General features: G+C 58.8%; 2 protein-coding genes across 13 annotated transcripts in view; one reads left to right on the top strand and one right to left on the bottom strand.

The window, feature by feature from the left end:
* The window catches only part of G6PC3 (glucose-6-phosphatase catalytic subunit 3), a 41,016-nt gene that overhangs the window by 16,614 nt on the left and 3,281 nt on the right, over positions 1-21,121 (top strand). For 2 of the 12 annotated variants that reach the window (XM_068919498.1, XM_068919491.1), the window contains exons 1-4: positions 16,558-16,678; positions 18,078-18,304; positions 18,909-19,015; positions 20,638-20,728. In XM_068919498.1, coding sequence (XP_068775599.1) covers positions 18,087-18,304; positions 18,909-19,015; positions 20,638-20,728 — 416 coding nt within the window. In that variant the 5' untranslated portion in view covers positions 16,558-16,678; positions 18,078-18,086. Of the gene's footprint in view, positions 1-16,557; positions 16,679-17,492; positions 17,731-17,838; positions 18,305-18,908; positions 19,016-20,637; positions 20,729-21,121 lie in introns of those variants that run through there. The other 10 variants (XM_068919497.1, XM_068919490.1, XM_068919495.1 and 7 more) reach the window with 9 other exon arrangements.
* LSM12 (LSM12 homolog) lies at positions 1,695-16,391 on the bottom strand. Its single transcript, XM_068919501.1, has 5 exons — positions 16,170-16,391; positions 12,837-12,970; positions 4,354-4,463; positions 3,365-3,491; positions 1,695-3,183 (listed from the first exon to the last, which is right to left on the bottom strand). The coding sequence occupies exons 1-5, from the start codon at positions 16,288-16,290 to the stop codon at positions 3,091-3,093; spliced, it is 585 nt and encodes a 194-aa protein (XP_068775602.1). The 5' UTR covers positions 16,291-16,391; the 3' UTR covers positions 1,695-3,090.

The raw sequence follows: 21,121 nt of genomic DNA, 5'->3' as shown, positions 1-21,121 counted from the left end.
ACGGGTAACCGCTACCCCGCTGTGTCCCGGGACCCCCTCCCCGTGTCTGGTGCCCCCACGCGTGTCCCGGAGACCCCGCGTGTCCGGCACCCCCACGCCTGTCCCGGGACCCTACATGTCCTGGCATCCAAATGTGTCCAGTACCCCCCCACGTGTCCCACTGTCCCCTACAGGGGTCCCAGTATCGCCCCCTCGTGCCCCAGTACCCCCCTACATGTCCCAGTATCCCCCTACATGTCCCAGTATTGCACCCTCGTGCCCCAGTATCCCCCACACCTGTCCCAGTATCCCCCACACCTGTCCCAGTATTGCACCCACGTGCCCCAGTATCCCCCACACCTGTCCCAGTATTGACCCCTCGTGCCCCAGTATCCCCCTACATGTCCCAGTATTGCCCTCGTGCCCCAGTATCCCCCCCACCTGTCCCAGTATTGCACCCACGTGCCCCAGTATCCCCCACACCTGTCCCAGTATTGACCCCTCGTGCCCCAGTATCCCCCTACATGTCCCAGTATTGCACCCAGCTGTCCCAGTATCCCCCCCACCTGTCCCAGTATTGCACCCACGTCCCCAGTATCCCCCACACCTGTCCCAGTATTGCCCCCTCGGGCCCCAGTACCCCCCCACATGTCCCAGTATCCCCCACACCTGTCCCAGTATTGCCCCCTCGTGCCCCAGTATCCCCCCCACCTGTCCCAGTATTGCACCCACGTCCCCAGTATCCCCCACACCTGTCCCAGTATTGCCCCCTCGGGCCCCAGTACCCCCCCACATGTCCCAGTATCCCCCACACCTGTCCCAGTATCGCACCCACCTGTCCCAGTATCCCCCCTACATGTCCCAGTATCGCTCTCTCATGCTCCAGTACCCCCCTACATGCCCCAGTATCCCCCACGTGCCCCACGTGACTCAGTGCCCCCCCCATGTGTCTCAGTGCTGGAGGTTGGGACACCACCAGCACCCCCCACATGTCCCAGTACCCACCACATCCCAGTATCCCCCATGTACCCCAGTACCCACCATGTGTTCCAGTACCCTCCCCGTGTCCCAATATCCCCACATCCCAATGTCCCCCACGTGTCCCAGTATCCCCCAGGTGCCCCAGGCTTTGGGAAGGGAATTTGGGCCCGGGGCTCCCCAATACTCCCCCCAAAGGGGTTTGGGCACCCTCCTGCCTCCCCAGTTGTAATATAAGCACCCCTCGGCAGAGCCAGGGCGCACGGCCGGGTGTCAAGGCCTCGCTGGCCGGACAGGGGCTCCCCGGGGCAGCGGGTGCAGCCCTCGGCTGGTCCCAGCCCGCCTCGGCTGCTGCGAAAGGGTGGGCGAAGGAGATCGTCCCCAGTCCCGTGCCACGGGGACACCGGAGCGCCACCACGATGGGTTTATAATTCACGGCCCGAGGCGCTCAGGTTTCGCTCAGTTGGCACCCAGGGCCCCCCCTGCGCTTGCTACCCTGCACCGGAGTTAGCCCCGATCCCAGCCAGAGCCACACGGAAGCGAGGCAGGATCGAACCCCTCCAAGCCGCAGGGCCGTTAAACCTCCCCGGTGTCACAGCCCAGAGCCGATCCCGTCCGCCAGCCGCTCCGACACACCGCCATCCCTAGGTCAAAGCCCGGAGCAGTCCGGGCACAGGACAGATTATCCCTCCCCTGCCCCCCACCCTGCCCCACAGACCCACAGCTCCAGACACAGGTGATGGTTAAAAAAATTTTGGGTTTTATTGTTTTGCTAAACAATACTAAAAAAATTTTCCTTTTTTTTTTTTTCTTCTAAAGGCAGGGCTTGAATTATTTGATTTTGATCCATTTATTTTAAAAAACAAAACAAAAAAGGTAAGGGAGGGGAGGATCATGGCAAAAAAAAAAAAAAAAAAAAGGAAACAAAACAGAAAAAAAACCAGAAAACAAAATAAAGGGGAAACAACAGGCCCTCCCATAGCTCCCGTCCTACCCCAAGGGGGGTCGCGGCCCAGGGAGCGCGCGCGGCCCCGGCGGCACCTCCCCGGCGCCGGGTGCCCGCAGACGGGGCAGCGGCCAAGCCCTAGCGCTCGCCCTGGCTCCGAGCCGCCCCCCCCACCATGGCGCTCCGCAAAGGCACTTGGGCTCCCACGGGCCGCGCACACACCTCCGCAGGGAGCGGAGACGGTGCCCCAGGCCAGGCCGGGCAGGCGCCACCAGCGCCGGGGTGGGGGCAGAAGGAGGCGGCTCCGGGTTCGACCCTGCCGAGGGCAGGGGGACGCGCGGGGAGCGACGCCGCGGCCCGGGCCCGCCACCCCCTCACAAAAATCCCCGTGCTGAAAAACCCGTTCCAGCTCTCCACACAGTCCCAGGGAGGGAAGGGGGGGGAAAAACAAAAGAAAACAACCAAACAAACAAAAAAAAAAACAAACCAAACCTCGGACTCGAGGGCCGATAGGATCGGAGGGTTTATTTGGGTCGGGGTGGGGTTTTTTTGCCATGATCCTGGTCAAGAGAACTGCTAGAAGCAGAAAAATATTTAAAGAACATTTTAATATATATTCATATATATATTTAAAGATAAGAAAAATAAGACTAATTCAAGCCTTGCCCTGTGCAAACAAAATTAAAACGAGACCATGCTGGTCACAAAGGTCCCGATTCAGTTACCTCAGTCAGCTTGTTACTTTTATTTTTAGAGGGGTTTTCTGCGGATAGGGACGGGCGAGGGAGAGAGTCTCCTATGTTACAGACAGGCAGAGAGGAGGACACAGGGTGGGACGGGGTGACAACCCCCCTTTAGAAAAGTAAAGGGAGGGGGAAGGTTTCTCGGCAGGAGGAGAGGAAAGGAAAGAAACGTCAAAAAATAAAACTAACAAAGTCTGACTGGCTCATAGGAAAGAAAACATGGCGGACAAAAGAAAGTCTGTTAGTCAAGTAATGCATGAGCTTTTAAATTATTCTCTTTTCTCGTTTGTTTTAAAGTCTAAGGTTTGGAATCGGTGAGCTCCCCATTAACGAGCCCGAAAGGAAATAAAACTGAACCCCTGCCCTCCCGCCCCGGCCTCCGCTGAAGAAGTCGACGTCTCCTGCTGGGTGGTGGCAGAGTCCCCGGCGCTCGGAGGGTGGGACTCAGGATGACAGGGAGGTTTCCTTCTGTGTTTGCTGTGCTTGTGAACGTTGCATTACCTTTTGGCTTTCCACATCTCTAAAATGTTTCTCGACCTACGAAGCGGGAGGGCAGGATGGACAGAAAGAGGGCTCAGCGAGGCAGGGCGCAAAGCAGGCCAGGGCGCTCCGGTCCCCGCGGCCCGGCGCGGCGAAGCCAGCTCACCGCGCCACGCGCCGCTCCGGACAGCCCCGCGCACCTCCCACCCTCGGCTTCGGACCCCCTCTCCATACTTACTATTTTGCGTACGTGACTCAGCGCACTTCCCTCTTTGCCTTTACAGTTTTCCACTTGATATGGAGGGGCAATAACAACTTCTTCCATCACAACTATGTTCTTCTCCTGCCATTTACAGTCTTTAATGCTGCAGGGAGGCAAGAGGGAACAGGCTCAGCAGCTTCCCGGCAAAGAGCAGACCTCCCCCTGGCTGCGTCTCTGCCGAACTGCCTGCCAGGCCACTGCCGAGCAACTTCACCGCTCCCCCTCTCACCCCGCATCCCGCCGCCTGTCCAAGACCAGGCCGCCCAGCGGGAGCAAGGCCGCGCTGCCTATGTCTTCGTTGGCAGACCCGCATCTCCCCGAGGAGGTACGCGGCTATCGCTGAGGGCGTGAAAACCACCTGGCACCTCTCGGGCACGTCCCGTTCTGCCAGCGAGAGGTGCGAGCCCGCCGGGACGGGCGCGCGTTCAGCACGTGCCAAGGGAGGGCGTGCAGCAGCGGAGAAACCGTCCTCCCTCCCGCAGTGGGCCTTGACCTGCCCAGCACGTCACCAGACCACGCGGCTCAGGCCAGCGCTGCCCAGGGACACGATCAAAGCAGCGTTTGCAGCGTTACGCTGCAGTCCAGGGGTGCCAGGCAACGCAGCCCCTGCCAGGGCTCCTTCTAGCCCAGCTACCGGCATATGAGCCACTTTATCCTGGGCAACAAAGAGCCCAAAGGGAAGTGTCTGGGGCAGGATCAGACCAGGTGCCAGTATGGGACAGCAGGGTAGGGGAGAGGATAACAGCAGGCAACCCCAGCAGGAGCAAGGAGCCTCGAGTACCAGTAAGACCAGTCAAGAGACATGGATACACTTACTGGGAGCTCCTGCCCCCAAGAGAGCTCTCTAGCTCCCAAGTTATCCCAAAGAAGAGATGGGGGGGGGGGGGGATGGCCCGAAACACCACAGGCCACAAAGGCCAAGGCAGAGAACAGAAGCCATTGATTGCACCTACAAGAGGACTTACGTCTTATGTATAGTCTGGAAGAGCTGCTGTCCCTCCAGAGAGACACCAGCACTAATTGCATATGCCTGGCTCAGCTTCTCTTCCTTCTCCGTCCGTGCTTTGTTGGCAAGCTGGAGGGGAGACAAAGAGACACAGAGCTCCACTGAGCATGATCCGAGTGCGGGCGGACAGACGTGGAGCCACGAGCAGGACAGAGCTGCTGGCCCGCTCTCGGGAGCGGGTCAGCTCACAAACAAAACCACGGGGGTACAAGGCAGCCGGGCACAGGACTCGTCAGTGACGCACTTCAACTTGTCGCAGACATGCGGTGAGCAACCATGCCGTTGCCTGCAGCTCTGACCTATGCCGGGTCCAAACAAGCTCATACAAAACTCGCTAATAGCACAAGATAATAAGGAAGGGGGTTTTCCCAGAGGGGTGGGGAGGACAGAGCACGTCCCATGCCCTGCTGCATACCAGCAGCATGAACCGAGTACGCGGAGGGTTCTCCCCAAGAGATGCGCTTCCAGCCTCCTTCAGACATGCTCAAAGGTTTGATTTCGCTTCATGGCTCCGTTACCCGCTCCTGCCCGCACCGAGGCTGCTCTCTAGATGCTAATCCAGGTGCAAACCGCAAGATTTGTGAGAAAACAACGCACAGGCCTCTCCGAAGGGCGAAGTCCCTTCCTCTGTGCTACTGCAGAGCTTGGAGAGGCACCGAACTTCACCTGCCTCCTCTAGAGCAGCACCAGGGCTTGTGGATACGTTCAGCACCTGCAAGGTCTTCCCGCAAAAGCTGGCAGAAGTTCCCCGTCCTTCCCAGAGCAGCCGTCCCTGCTCCTCCAAGCGGGTCTCTGTCAGGCCACCAAATCCTTTCCAGCCCCACTGCACAACTGAGGTGCTGCGCGGGCAGAGGGCCTGCTCCCCACGCTGCTCCCAGCCACCCGCACGGGCTCGTGTCCCCCGCACGCGTGACGCGGGCCAGCGCTGCGGACAGGCCGCTGACCAGTGCTGGATTCACACCAGCGGGACAGGAGCAGAGCGGTCCCCACGCAGGGAGCCCAGCCTCATGTTCGGTCGTCGCCTTCACGTGAGTCCGTGGCAAGCGACATCTAGCACAAGTCTCTTAGACACTCAAATACAGCTCTGCTGGTCACTATTTGGATCACAAGTTAAATTTGAAGGCAACTTCAAGTCATGGTTTAACCTGTTTCAAATCATCTTCGCCACCGTTTGCGTCCTCTGGCCATTCTGACCAGCCTTTTCAGGGATGGGGTGCGTGTCGGGAGGTACCATCCTTCTGGGATCCCCTGTTCAGGCAAAACCCACAGAGGGAAGATTAGCTGCCGGGGCCAAACACACAAGTGCCAGATTTCCCTCTGCCCTTTCCAAACAGGTTGTTGCACTTTAGGTCCAAACCACCTTCATTGCTTGCTGTTTATTCAGCACTTGACTACCGGAGGACGCAGATGGGCAAGATGAGTCCAGAATAACCATTACGTTAGGGCTAATATGGTGTAAATGCCTCCATACAGACCACGCTGGAACATGAGCAACTTTATCCCAGAACAGTTATTCTGTTCCAAAAAAAGCAGAGCAGTTATTTGGGAACAACAACAAAAGAGTCACTCTGGCAGTGCACGACGTCCGCATGTGGGGAAGCTTAATCCAGCGCTCACATCATCCCAGAACAGAGAGGGGAAACTCCACCCCTCGCTCATCCCCTGCAGTAAAATCCACAGCCACAGCAGAGAAAGTAGCTGCGACTGCTTCAAGGCGGGAGACACGCAGGCAGCGACATCCTCGCGAGCGGCGCGCTGGACAAGCCGTTTTTCCCCCCGCGAGAGCTGCTGCAGTGGAAGAGCCACATTAGCATAGCCTCCTACGCCAGCCAGCCCTCCTCCTTAGGAAAGGCCTCACACTTGCAAGCGCTCCAAAATGCACCAAAAAAAAAAAAAAAAAAGCGTAGCTTTTTTCCTCTAGCTCTGCTCAGGAACAAGTGCTGGTGGCAACGCAGACGTGCCGAGCTTCGGACGGCCGCCTCCTGCCCAGGGATAAGCGGTGCCCACCTGAACCTACCCCTGGTTCCTTCAACGGCCTCACGTGCCCCCCGCCCCAGCCAGACAAACCGCCTCATTGCCAAGCGAGCGCTGCTCTCACGTTGGCTTTCCACTGACGCGGCTACACCAGGCTAGGCCACGCAAGACCTCTAAATGAGCTGCTCTTTCATCGAGGCGATCCCTGCAAAGCTGGATGGCGCTCAAAAAAGCTGTTCAAACCGGAGGTGCGGGGAGGGGGACAGACTTCAGAATTGCTTGGTCATCCGTTTCCAAATCCCTCACAAAGACGACTGCTCCGACAAAAGCACTGCTCTCTCGAAAGCCCGGGGAGAAGATGAGGACAGTGGCGCTAAGGTCAAGCGGTTCCCTTCAACCAGCCCAGCTCCTCTAAGAAACGAGGACAACAGCAGAGGCCCTGAAGAGTAAAAGGGCAAACGCGTTGCAGCCTGAGCCCCGGAGGAGACCTGCAATAGCGGCATGGTCCAGGAGAGCCGCGAGAAGAGAGCCGTGCTCGATCCAAGGGGTGAAGCAAGACTGAACTTTTCCGTGCTGCACGAGGGACAGCTTCATACGGATAACGCGTGACGGCAGGCACCTTCCCAAGGAGCAGTTTCTCCCCCTTGCCCAGGGACCGAGCAATTTTTTCAATCAAAAAAACCCCCTGTTAGTTCATGACGGCGCACTTCACACAGCAGCAAAGAAATACTTTCTAAAGGCCCTCTTTCAGAATGAGGAGCCCAAGCTCCCACTGAGCAGGGGCACTTTTTGCCGCAAACAATGCTAACAAGTGACAGGTTTCCCCCTCCCTCCCAGCCCATCTCCTGAGAAAGCAAACACTAGGCAGAAGTAGCCTGTTGTGTCTGCTTTCCATGCTCAGATGAGCAGGGCTAGCTGCAGCACTGCTTTGCTTGCTTTTCATGTGCTCCTGAACCTTAGTGGACAACCAGGAAGCCTTAACAGAGGGACGGGAGGGTGAAGGAAGGATCCTTTTCTTGTTCAGTAGCCTCCGCTCTGGCCCAGGAGCCGACACAAACAGGCCCTGAAGCAGCCTGCCCCAGGTCTGCATAGAGATCACTCTCTCCTAGACTGCCAGCCCGACTTCAAAGCTGGTTTATAAGACTCGGTGCAATGTTCCCCAGTAACTTTCCTGCATCTGAGTCATCCAAGCAACCGTCAGCCTTCTCCAGGGTTTCACCAACACTTCAAGCTCCCTCCCAAGGCTGGGAGGGAGGCTCGCCACAGAGGCCAGCGTAGCTGGTTCTCAGCTGGCTCCGTCGCCTTCACCAAAACATTGTTTCTCTTGTGATGTGGATGGGTTGGACCTACGGCACCGAGCAGAGCGAATCTCTTCGGCTCCCCCCATCTCCACAAAGGGCTCCTCCGCAGAAGATCTTCTTCCCACCAAGCAGCACTGTCCTTGCAGTTGAGCCCTTCGCTCCACACATCTGAAATTTAGATTCGCTTTGTCCGTTTTTAAAATTATGCTTTACCAGGCCTCAGGATGCTCATCCAGCTCAAAGCAGCGGCCACACCAGCTCATCTTTCCCTGCCTACTTGGCTGTTCAAGTGCCAGGTCCCAGGAGAGAAGCACATGCTGAGACAGACGAGTCTAGCTTTGGGGAGAGCCCTGCGAGAAAGGCAGGTAGCAACAGGTATCCACGAGGAAACCCCAGAGAAGCTCAGAAGAGAAGGAGCCCCTTGTGCGCACTGCCACATACAACAGCAAGCCACCAAGGGCAGCATCTCACCACTACTTCATTTGACGCCCTCAGACCCCAGGATTAACGGCACCCAGCAAAACCCAGTCTCGTCAGAGCAAAGAGTACAACAAACGACTGCAACAGTTCAGGTTTTCCCTCGCCTCCTGGCAGGGCTACAGTCCCCTTGAGGGCATCCATCAAGTACACTTCTAGTACTCATGCTTCTAGCTAGAACCCAGGAGTCCCTCGCTAGAAAGGTGACTTACTTGCAACTTTGGCTAGTCTCTTAACCACGGGCCAACATCCCAGTCTGAAGGGTCCTTACGGGGGAAATACCAGAGCGCAACAGGACGCGCTCTCCCTATTCATCACAGCTAGCCACGGACAAGAAGTGAATCGGACATGCCGACTCTCTAAACTTCCAGCCTCTCCGATTCAAGCGTTCAAAATAGCTGCCTTGTTCCCACTGCGTGCTGCTCCCTCCGCCGCACTGTGTGGTTTCACACCCCCCGTCTCCAGCGAGCATCTGAACGCGCTAGGGCTATTAAGCGATTCAGATGTGCACCTTGTGCAACAATTCCATGAATGAATGAGTCACTTCCCTTCCCTATTCATGCCTGTATGAATGATACAAAATATGCACAAGGCAAAGAGAGTCAGAGAGGCCCAATGAGCGCCCTGCCACATCCCCCTGCCGCCGGGACGGCCTCCCGCCCAGCTCAGGCGCTAGCTTCAAGCCCGGCGAGAAGGCCCGAGGTCAGGCTCCTTGGAGAAAGCACGCAGCACACCCTGGGCGCAGCCCAGAGCGGCCAGCAAGTTAAAGAGGTCCCGCTGAAACCAGGCGGCCGAGCTCTCCGTGCCGCTCGCCAAGCCCAGCGCAGTCGCGGACGGCTCCTCGGGCAGACTCCGGAGCGCCGTGCCAAGATCCCACAGCTGGTGCCAGCCCTGCTCGGCGGGCTGGCGTCCCCCCAGATGTCCCAGCTTGGGCCCCACGGGGCATAGCCCCCGCAGCGCTGGAGATAACCTCTCAGATCTTGGCTGGCAGCTCGCACAGAGCCGACACAGGTACCTCCTACCTTGGCAGGGCACGCTGCCCGGCCTCCTCGCGCATGCAACGCTCCCCGAAGCGGTGCAGCTGAAGAGAGAGATTTACCCCCACTGCCCAGGGAAGACAACCATTTTGAGGCCTTCCTTCTAACCACGGCTCAAGCAAAAATGCCCCCGCCCTCCCCCCGGCTCCCAGCCCCCTTCCAACACCACTACCCCATACGCGGCATACGTGACTCATCCACCCTGTTCTCTGTGCCCTCCGTGTCCCATCTGGGATGTCCGCCCAGGCTTAAGCACAACAGTAAAATTTACTACTAAGCGAGTCAGAGCATGACGTTTGCAGCCTGGGTGATACATTCTTTGTTTCACGGCTCTCCTCTCCCTCTGGCTCCTCTCTGCTCCCACGGCTGCAGATTTTACCGAATCCTCAGCAGTTCAGGGCCTTTGCAATAACATCTCCCTCGTGTGCCCATCGCTGGCAGCAGGAAGCTTTGAGTTCAGCTGTATCTTGACTGAACTGCTGCCAACCCTTAGTCACACCTTCATTATCTTCCTATTCCGATTCTTCGCAATCCCCTTTCCTACTCCTCCAGCCATCCTGCAGCTGTCATGGGGTCAGCGATTGCACATCAGCCTTTCACTGCAGGAGCTTAAGCACAAGGCGCTCTCCCCACTCGCTGCCCTCCCGCACCCTGGCTATTTGCTATCAATTCAAGTGGTTCCCCCTCGATTTTCACTCTTCATCTTCACTGAGGCTGCCCTCCTTTCTCCCGCAGCACCGCTGGCTTCCCGGCCGCCCTCCCCAGAGCGCTATCGTTTGTTCTGCATTCAGGATGGCTCCTCCGAAGCTGCCTTCAACAGCTACCTGCAGCCGACACACAGTCCGCTTACCCCCTCCCCACACCTTCCACTGCAGCCAGCCTGCAACCTTATTCTCTTCACCCCTTTTCCACACAACAGGTCTATCATCACCCTGCTGGACCAGACTGTCTTCCAAACCCAGGACATCTTCTGGCCCTGACATTTGCTTTCTATTTGGGATCTGCTAGCAGAGCTTCAAGAGCTCCACTGTCTCCTCAGGGCTCTGCTTGCAGAGCAGCAAGACAAGGGTTTGCCTCAGAGCATCACAAGCGCATTCCCACGTGGCAAGAGCTCCTTCCTCCATTATCGCCAGGATCGATTTATCTGTATTCCAGTCCTGAGGCACCGGCAGACCCCAGCTCGCCTGCATGTTTATGGAAGAGGAGACATGGGTCAGTGCAACGCGGAACGACGTGACAGGACAGACGGAGACACAGCTAGATGGGGGGGGGGGGAGGGCTGCACACAAACTCCCTTCCACTTGACATTGCCTAAATACAAGGCTTGGTTTATTTTTCCTGCACCAAATCCACAGCAATTACTTTGATTCCGGAAAGACTGAACCAAGTATCTGAAGTCAGTGTCACGCAGAGGGCTTCCCCCACAGCAGGCCTGTCCACCTCCCAGCTGCACTCTCAGCAATATCACTTGATGCAATTACAAGGAACAGTTGCATCTTTACAGCAATTGTGTCATTTGAAACCTCTGTCAACATGATAATCCGGGGAGAAGGAAACTCACAGGAGTTGCAGGCCGCGCAGCCAAGGCCAGCAGGAACGCAGCCCGCACCGCTCAAGCGGCACGCTGCTCCCCGACAGCGGGCGGCCGCGGCACTGCAGGCCGGATGTTTCACAAAGAACTCCGGTTAAGCCAGCCTTGGACACAGGAGAGCATAAAACCAACCCAGAGCTACAGCCTACCTGAAACTACCTACAACAAAAAAGTTTCCACGTGGAGATACAAACTGAAAGCAAGCCCACAGGCAGACCAAACACAAGGCTTTCCTGGAGCCCCTCGAAGCTCCAGTTTGACCACACACCTCCCAGTACTGCTTTCTCTCTCAAAACACCAGCCCGAAAAGGCACGTGGCCCCAAGGCAGCAGGCTGGGGCACTCCTTACCCGCAAGACCCCTCTCTGGAGCAGGAGGGCCGGAGCTCCTCAGGCTAACCTTCCCCAGTTGCTTCACAAGAGCATTTCCATGAGCATCCAGAGCTTGGGTTCACTTCTCTTTTTTTTGACACCACCACTGGGAATCAGAAGCTACCCTCTTTTTTAAGGCATGAAAGACAATTTCTCAAAAGTTAAGCTAACTGTGTGTGTTTTACAGCTCCTGTCCACTATCCTGCGATCAGACTATATCAAAAATGATTCAGCTTTGGAAAAGAAATGATGTCCATGTGGGTAGGGGATCACAGGGAGAGTGGTCATCCCCAAAGCATTAACCTACCTGCAGCCTCTTCTAGCATTAACGTTCATGGGAGCACATGAAGTTCCCTAGCATGTTCTTAACCTAGGGTCTTGGGAGACACCACCTGGGAGGACCTGCATGCGATAGATTAAGAGGTGGGAAGTCTCACAGGGTGATGAGCAACACAACAGCTTTGGCTGTTCCCATCTTTTATGCAAGCTTTTGACCGGAGAATTTGGATCATTTGCTGTCACAGGAAGAACCTGTTGCATTTTTCTGCAAAGGCTTGAGCATCCCATCAGAGCAGGGGAGCACAACGTGTCGGCCTTCCCACCCTCCTGCTAGCAAACTGGCACGTCGCTCTGCCAAAGGCATTGGGACTTCAGCGGGAGCCGGGAGGATCAAGACCGCTGGACTTTTCCTGGACGAGAAGGGGCTGTGAGCTTCAACATTACTAAAAGCATCCCAGAGGTCCCAAAGTAGAAATCTTTGGTCACAGTCAGTGTTTAAAGCTGCTACTTGCACCCACTTGCCAGCACGCAGATCTACGTTTACTCCTGCTACAAAAAGCTAGCGCACAGTGGAACAGCCTCCAAAGAGGGCATAAGCCACAGTGCAAGGCAAAGCCATTTGCCCTGTGCTCCCAACCTGCAGCGCTTTAAAGGGAGAACGCAGCATCACCCAGGCACTTAAATCTACCCAGCAGGACCACGCTGGAAACTCTAAACGATGCTGGAGCCAGTACCACCGTACAAATATAGATAAAAGGGGATTTCACGTACAAAACTGATACACAAACAAGTGACCAGAGTAGCCAAGGACAGCAACAACTGTCCGGCCAACTACTGCCCAGCCGAGCAGAGCATCCAGCCCGTCGACCCTCACCATCCAACAGCTCACGCAGGATGCCATGGGCTTGCAAAGAATCCATCTCCCAGCAACCCTCAGAGGAAACGAAGCCGATGACACTGCTCTTTTGGCCCCACGCACCCTGATATGCCCCACAGCACGCTTCAGTGAGGACCTGGCCACCAAACTCCCCAAAAGCCTGAGCTTTCCTTGGCACAGTGAAACGCTGGAGTCCAGCTACGTACATGTCACCCCAGACGTTTCCTCTCTCTCGCGCCTAGGACCTCAGCTTCAGTGCTGAACAATCCCTAAGCAAAGAGGGATTCTGCAGCCTTACTACGGAAACTCCAGCGCTCGCTAAGCGATCTCCAGCATACAGGTCACAGAGACTCAATACACTGACGAGATCTTAATCTAAACCCCCCAGCAGGCCATGTAGAGTCATGATTGCAGCAAGTGATTTAAAGTTTAAAAGCTAATGCACCCCCACTAAGAGGAACAGCGTTAACCTCATCACACAAATCCCTTTTCCCCAGGAGTAAGCATCTCCAAACCCACAAAGGGTAAGTTCTTACCTTGCTAACATTGAGTGAAGCTAAAGGAGGAGGGGTTTCCGTGCGGTCATTAATTATTTCCACTTCTGAAACATACTGTAAGTTTACAAGCAGGATATCTGCGTGATTAGGCTTTCCACTGGAAGAGGGGCATTCTGGAGGAAAAAAACATTAAGGAAAACAAATCTAGACAGAGACATGCCTGACCACAAAGAGCTACCCAGAGGCAAGTCAGGAGAACATTTGATTTTCAGCAAGTGAGTTCTCCCACTGTCCCAACGCCTACTCAGCCAAGCACATGGTCAAGACCCAGACAATACCACCAATCTCTTCTTTGACTCATTCGATGCTGATTTGGTTTTCCCGACTAGAGCAGACGAGAACTTTCAGCTAATAGCTGCTATAACCACAACGTATGCAACCTAGGGTGCTGTGTGGTCTTCTCAGAAAAAGCAGCTTAGTCCAGGCTGGTCAAGAGCGCAGAGATCCTGCTGCCACAGTTTCAGCTGCAGCACAGCCTGCTTCGCTGTTCACACAAGCATCAGTCAATGAAAGCTCGTCTACACGGGGAAGCTGACCAGAACTACTATTGTGCCTTAAACTTACACTTTTTATGTCACGACCATTTCCTCACATAGCCAAAAGCTAACCCAAGAGCCTCCACAAGGAACAGTCCCCTAGTACAGATGTAACACATGTTCCTCTGCAGGTCCATAGAAAAGGCCTTCTCACCCTCACTCACCTCCCAGACACTCACCTCCTCAAACGCAGGCAAGGTTTGTTATGGTTGGTATTGCTAGCATGATTGGAAAGCGTAAATTAGACAACAGTGCACCACCCCCAGAAAAACCTTTATAGAACTGACATTAATTCCTGCGCAATCTGTTCCCGCGGAGGCTGCATAGTTAGCCCTCCGCTCTTTCATCTGCTGGAACGAGCAAGGAACACAGCACAGCCACTGTGGGCTTCTCTTCCACATCAACAGCGTCTCCTCCTAGGAAGGGAGGCTCGCAGAGGTCAGTGTTCTTCTCCTTCCATCTCCCTTGAGCCAGTCTGAGCAGCTGCTCAGGTGCAGACCTCACTAGCAAATGCCCTTCAATAATGGAGAGAAAACTCAGGATGCCCAAGGAACTCTGTGCAAGTCGGTCTCTTTCTTTGGACAGATAAGATGGAGCATCCCAACTTTAGAAGAAAGATCCAGACTTACAGCAAAGCCTGAATGGGAGCTCTCAGACTGCTACCTCGTCCCTCGGGCAGACCGTCAGCCTGATCCACCGAGCCAACCTGTGGGACATCTTTTAAGACTTTCCTACAGCATCCAGGCTCAGGGAGGTTCCCCTGTATGAACTGTACAACCACGTCCCAGGGTGAATTACAGTTCCTTTACTATTCACGTCCCTATTCCCTAGCACCCCTCCAAAATTGTAGCACTGTCCCAAGCACTCTCCAGGGCGCTTCCTGATGTCCTTCAGTATTTCTCTTAGCTGCAGTCTCCAAACACAAACCTCTCTCACTCCCTCCCCAACTCACTTCTTCCCTCCAGAACCAGCCGCTGGAGCCAACAAGCCACCTCAAGCACTTCTCCAGCCCACTTCCAACACCACTCCCTGGGCTGAGCATTGACCTTCATGAACTCTCTGCAGTTCCTCTGCTGTTTCATAACAGCCTTTGCCCTCACCATATTCGCAGGTTAAAAAGAAAAGTGCGTGCTTGTGCATGCGTGTGTGTGTCTATATATATTTTTAAATCCCCTGCCACTGCCTCTCTGCCTCTCCTCCATGCAATCCCAGGCCCCACGTCCCCTTCCCTCCCCCAACCGCATGGCATTTCTTAGGCCTCCACCCGCAATGACCCCACCACCACAGCCACTGTGCCTGGACATGCTGCGAGGAGCAGGCTCCGCTTCCTCACTGAACCCAGACAGCTTCAGCCTCCCCCTGAGCCAGTCCAAATTCAGACGCAACTCTTCCTTCAAGACACCCCAGTCCTAGAGCTCATCTCCTCCCTACCGGGCCCTTCTCTTCAGGGCTCTTCCTTTCCCCCAAGAGCCGTTCCCTAGCTCGCCCTGCCTCCTTTCTGACACCCCAGGGCACCTGGCCTGCCCCACAGCTGGCCATTTCCCACTCCTGAAAACACCCCCACTTCCCACACAACCCCCCCCCCAAGGGCTCCCCTCACCCACCTCCATTCCTCCCACGAGACCCCCTATAGCCCCCTCAAGGCTCCCCCAGTCACAAGACATCCCTCTGCCCTGCCACAGACCCTCCATCCCTCCCTATAAGGCTCCCTCCCAACCCCCCACAGCTTCAAGGCCTTGTCTTAAAGCTCCGCAGGGCTCCCCCCCCCCCCAACACCCCTATAGGATTCTCTATTTTCCCAGGCTCTTTCTATAGCGCTCTCCTCATACCCATTGGGTCTCCTCATCCTCCCCCCAAGACCTGTGCCTACTGTCCCATAGGGCTCCCCATCACCCCAAGCCTGCCCCTATAGGGCTCCCCTCACAGGACACCACCCCCCTGAACCCCACAGGGCATCCCTACCCCCCAAAGGACCTCACCATGCTGTCAAGGCCTCCCCTAAAAACCCCATAGTGCTCCCCCCAACCCTCTGTAGGGCTCCCCCCCATCTCCAAGCCACCCCCTTATAAAGGCTCCCCACCCCCTCATAAACCCCCCCTTAGGGCTCCTCACCCTCCCCAAACCCCTCTATAGGGCTCCTCACTCCCCCCAGAACCCCCCCCGGCCTCTTCACCCCACCAAGCATCCCTCTATAGGGCTCCTCCCCCCACAACGCTCCTACGAGACTCCTCACCCCACCAAGAGCCCCCCTTTAGGGCTCCTCACCCTCCCCAAACCCCTCTATAGGGCTCCTCACTCCCCCCAGAACCCCCCCCGGGCTCTTCACCCCACCAAGCACCCCTCTATAGGGCTCCTCCCCCCACCAAGAGCACCCCACAAGGGTCCTACGAGACTCCTCACCCCACCAAGAGCCCCCCTTTAGGGCTCCTCACCCCCTTCCTAAGACCACCCCCCCCTTAACGCTCCCCTCCCAGCCCCCACCCGGGCCGACCCATACCTCCAGGCCCTTCCCACACCCCCCCTCGTGGGGCTCCCCCCCGAGCCCCCCAGGTCCCGCCGACCCCCGCTCAACCACCCCCCGCCTCCCCGCCCCCCCTCCCCTCCTATAGCGCCCCCGCGGCTCCCCTACCTCCCCCCAGCACCTCGCCATGCCTCCCCTTAGACCCCCCCCCTTCCTCCTCCTCCTCCCCCAGGCGCCCCAGGCCCGGCCGGCACTGCCGGGCCCCGGCCACCCCGCCGCGCCGCGCCGCGCCGCGCCCGCGGGCCGGTGGGATACTGAGCGCCAGCATCTTGCTGGGGTAGTCGAAGGCGACGACCTCGCCCTGGAGGCGCTGCTCCTGGCAGGTGCGGCACGACACCTGGCTGCCCACACTGAAGTACTCGCCCGGGGCCGCCATCTTGTCTCAGCCCCAGCAGCGGCCGCCGCGGCTCGCCTCAGCCAGGCACGGCGCGGCGGGGCGGGGCCGGGCCGCGCGCCGCGCCGCGTCACCGCGCGCGCGCCGCCGCCGCCGCCGCGGGGCGGGGTGACCTTGCGGCAGGGGAGGGGGGGACCCGCGCCGCCGCCGCTGCCCCCCCCCTCCCGCCGCCGGGGCGCCGCGGCTCGCCGGGCTTCTGCCCGAGCCCCGCCGGGACCCGCGGCCGCGCCGCCTCCAAGGCAGCCGGGCACCGCGAAGGCGCGGCGCGGCGCCGCGTGTCCCTCGGGTCGCCCCGTAGCCGGCCGGCCGGCGCCGCTGGGGCTGCTGGGAAGTGTAGGCGGAAGGGGCGGGCGGCCGCGGCTGGCGGCGGGTGAGCGCGGGGGACGGACCGGGGCAAGAGTGGGGGAGGGGCGGGGGGCCGGGGGGCCGTTGGGCGGGAGGGGAGCAGCGGGGCTTGGGGGGGGGGCACTTGGGGAGGGGGGCAGCTGGGTGTGGGGGGCAGTAGGATTGGGGAGGGGGCAGCTGGGTGTGGGGGGGTCATTGGGGTGGGGAGGGGGCAGCTGGGTGTGGGGGGCAGTAGGATTGGGGAGGGGGCAGCTGGGTGTGGGGGGGTCATTGGGGTGGGGAGGGGGCAGGTGGGTGTGGGGGGGTCATTGGGGTGGGGAGGGGGCAGGTGGGTGTGGGGGGCAGTAGGATTGGGGAGGGGGCAGCTGGGTGTGGGGGGGTCATTGGGGTGGGGAGGGGGCAGGTGGGTGTGGGGGGGTCATTGGGGTGGGGAGGGGGCAGGTGGGTGTGGGGGGCAGTAGGATTGGGGAGGGGGCAGCTGGGTGTGGGGGGGCCATTAGGGTGGGGAGGGGGCAGGTGGGTGTGGGGGGCAGTGAGATTGGGGAGGGAGCAGTTGGATGTGGGGGGGGTCATTGGGGTGGGGAGAGACCATTGGGAGTGGAGGGGCGATGGGACTGGGGAGGGGGCAGCTGGGTGCGAGGGGGACCATTGAGGGGGGCAGTTGGGTGCAGGGGGGACCACTGGGGCTGGGGAGGGGGCAGCTGGGTGCGGGGGAGGCAGTAGAGCTGGCGTAGGGGCAGTTGGGGGGGGCTATGACAGGGGAGGGGCAGGGGCAGCTCAGGGGGGTGGCCTAGGTGACAGCCACCCCCCAGGGAGACTCCCCCCCCATCCCCTCCAAGGCAGTGACAGGCACTGGGACCTGCCCCCACTTACCTCTTCTGGGGAGGGGGCAGGGGACAGGCCACCCCGCCAGCCCTGTCCCCAGGAGGCTCTCACCAGCCAGAGCTGTTTGGGGCAGCCTGACCGCTCTTGCGAACCCCAAAACGGGGCCTTCAGCCCCCGAACACGCCTGTGCTGGATCGGCCCAAGCTGCCCCTCGAGCAGGGCCTGGCCCCGGCCCACGGCCTCGCACACGAGGTGATGCTTCCCCGCGGCGTTATCCTCGCTGCGGGTGCTCTGCACCCTGGGGATCTCCTGAGCTGCTGGGTGGAGCTTAACGTTAATAGTCCTTCTTGGACCCTCCAGGGGTATGGTCAAATTGCTCCTTGAACCCGGGCCAGCTGTGGCATCCTGCACCAGGAAGCCCCCCACGTCAGTCCCGGCACACTTCACGCCTAGCGCAGCAGTGAGCCAGAGCGTGACAAGTGCGCCAGGCCTCAAGGAGCCACCTCAGACCCTCTTCCCCAGCCCCAGCTCTACCTGTTGAACCGCTCTGCGGACTCGGCGTCGAACCCCGAGCTCTAACGCTCGCGCCCTCCCTCCAGCCTGGCACGATGGACGCGCTGCATACCGCTGGAATCCACTTCGCGGAGGCGCTGCAGTCGGGGCCGCCCTGGCTGGAGAAGTTCTGGCTCTCGGTGACCTCCCTGGCTGATCCCAAATGCATCTTCACCGTCTGTTTCCCTCTCGCCTATTTTCTCGACCGCAAGGTGGGGGTGTCGGTGCTGTGGATTGGCCTGGTCTCCGAGTGGCTCAACGTGACCTTCAAATGGTGAGGAAAGAGCCCAGATTCCCGCCGTATCGTACCTGGTCTCCCTAGCGCATCCCTGAGGGCTGAGTGACGGCACGTTTACAATAGCAGGGCAAAAACGCAATCGCCGGCTTCTCCTTGTCGAGCAGAGACCAGCCTTTAGGCATCTGTGCTGCTCCTTGCCTGTGCTGTGCTGAAAGCATGCAGAGTTTCTGCAGCTCAGCTCACCGGTCGTAACACATTTGCCAGGCGTTTGCAACAGAACAAACTGTGCCAATCTGAGGTGCAACTGGTAGCCGGGGAGCCGTAAGAATGGGCAGGGAACCTGCTCTCCTCCCCTGCTGCTGCATGCCAGGGTAGGAAGGGAGCCAACGTTTAGGGGCTGCCTATGCTGAGCATCCCTGTCATCCCCTCCGTGGGAAGGTGCCACCTGATCCTCTCCCGTCTTGGCTCTGTCGGGCTCTGCTCTCCTACGGACACTGCGGCCCAGTCCGTAGCATATCCAAGGGGGCTCTTTTCTGGTGAAACAGGCCCCCGGATCTAGAGGGACCGCGCAGGCAACGAAGGTTTTGGGCTGGTTTGCTCAGTAGCGATTCACTGCTCTGTTTTTTTCTCTCCCCACCAGGTTCTTATTTGGGGAGCGCCCGTTCTGGTGGGTCCATGAGTCGAGGCTCTTCAAGGAGCAGCCGGTCCCAGTGCGCCAGTTCCCTGTCTCCTGCGAAACGGGACCAGGTGAGTTATGGGCGAAAGCTTTGGCTCGTGTCTCCGGAGAATCCTACAGAACGAGAGGGTCCCGACTCAGGGTGACCCACCGTCGGCACGCTGCCAACAGCACGCTGCCTCGCGCTGACATGCTGCTCCCGCTGCAGAGGGACAGCTGGTGGCATCGCAACTTAGCGGGACACAGCGAAGGAGACCGTGGAGCTGAAACCATGCAGGGAAACAGGCTAGCACTGGACAATTCTCCATTTGCTTCAAAGGGCATAGGAGGATCCAGAGAAGCTTTAGGTCTGGCTGATTTTAGATCTGAGGTGTCTTCAGTGGTTACATGCTCTGTTGCCAGCACTTAGCTCTGTAAAGAGGACACTGCCAGAGGCTAGGATGACCGTTCCTGCTAAGCTAGCATTAGAGAAAACATTGCTCCTTCTTTCCTGGCTCGCTGCCTCAGTTTCTTCTCTGTAAAACATGAATTTACCCTTCAGCTACATAAGGAAACGCAGTTAAGTCCTGCCAAAAGTAGAGGGGCTGGGAGGCCACAGGCATCCCCAGGACAGGGCTGCGATTGCCCCGCATGGATGGCGCTTTAGGAGCCTGGGAGCTCTCATCCGGGCCCCATGCAGACAGCTCGACGCAGCTCTCAGCCTGCAGCGCTGAGGGCAGAGGCTGCCGCTGGGCTGGCAGGACGCGCCGAGTGGGAAAGCTGTTCGTCAGCCAGCGACTCGCAGCGGAGCAAACGAGCGAGCGGCGGGGAGCAGGACGGGTGCCATGGCTGTTGGCAAGGTGGAAAGAGCGCAGGCAGCTCCGGGGCCAGGAAACCCACAGGAGAGTCTGCCGGCGGCGGGGACGAGGGAGCCTCCCGTGCCCTTTCCACCCCGCCTCCCCTGTTTACAGCGCCCCTTTCCCTGCCCGTGTTCCTGGGCAGGCGACGCTGTACCCTCACCTGCAGACAACTGGCTCATTCCAGAGATGCTGCTTGCCTACCTCCATCCTCGTCCCCAGGATGAGCCTTTCGCTTTGGCTCTGGCTCTTGGTTGTCAGCCAAGACGTAACCCAGGGCAAAGGCAGGTCAGCCTAGCAGGTAGGGCTAAGCTCAGTAGACACTGCCCTCCGGCTCAGCCCTGCTTGTCCGGGCTGGCAGAGGAGTGCCACCGTGCCAGGAGCACGTCCTTGCTGACGTTGCGTTGAAGCCACGTGGACCGTAAAGTTAGCTTTAGGCATGGAGACGTGAAAATCTCACAGGCATCCTCACTAAATAGCTGTGTCTTGGCAAAGCCCCACTGGGAGGTGTCAACGTGGAGAGGAGACAGCGTTTATCAGCTCTGCGCTGCCTTGGGGGCGCTGCGATGCAGAGGGGCCAGGCCTGAAGCTGCAACGGCTGCTGCTGGCCACAGCATGCCCAGCCCCAGCCCACGAAGCCTTTTCAAAGGTCTTTATTATCCCACTCCGTTCCCTCCGGCGCAGGCAGGAGCGAGCAGGGTGTGAGGGCAGCCCATAACTCTGCGTGGGGCCAGACCCGTGATGCTGCACAGTCCGGCAGCACGCCCGCCGCGCCGGCTGCGGCAGGGCACGCTCCCCTGACCCACCTTCGGCCCGAGGGAGATGGTTTGCTCGTGTCCTGTGCTTCCCCTTCGCAGGCAGCCCCTCCGGCCACTGCATGATCACGGGCGCAGCCCTGTGGCCGCTCGTGACCACCCTGACGGCGCTGGCTTCCAGACACTCCAGGAGGTGAGTCCCTGCGGCCGGGGCGATCCCTCGCAGCACCACTGGCTCTGCCCAGACCTCACCCCGTGCTCAGCCCATTCCTGACTAATCTAACAGCACCCATGGCCAGGAGAGATCCCTAGGTGTGAGGGTCTGGCTCACTCCAGGGTGCCACGCAGCGGTGGGGGGACAAGGAGACCAAGACCGGGCTGACCGGCTACAAAGCCCTGGAGACCCCCGCCAAGCCCACCCTGCTCCACCGAGTTGCTGTTTTGCCTTCGTCCCTGGTGTTTGCTCTCATCGCCTCTGCCAAGGAGGGGCCCGGGCCTGCCCCGGCTGCCGCCAAGCGCTGCCCGTGGCCAGGAGCTGGTCTGGATCCGACGGCCGTGCACCCCTCTCACCGCTCACCCTCCTTGC

This window comes from Struthio camelus, chromosome 25, assembly GCF_040807025.1.
Source record: "Struthio camelus isolate bStrCam1 chromosome 25, bStrCam1.hap1, whole genome shotgun sequence".
NCBI classification, from domain to species: Eukaryota; Metazoa; Chordata; class Aves; order Struthioniformes; family Struthionidae; genus Struthio; species Struthio camelus.
The sequence above is the reverse complement of the archived record's forward strand: the minus strand, read 5'-3'. Positions and strand labels throughout refer to the sequence as shown.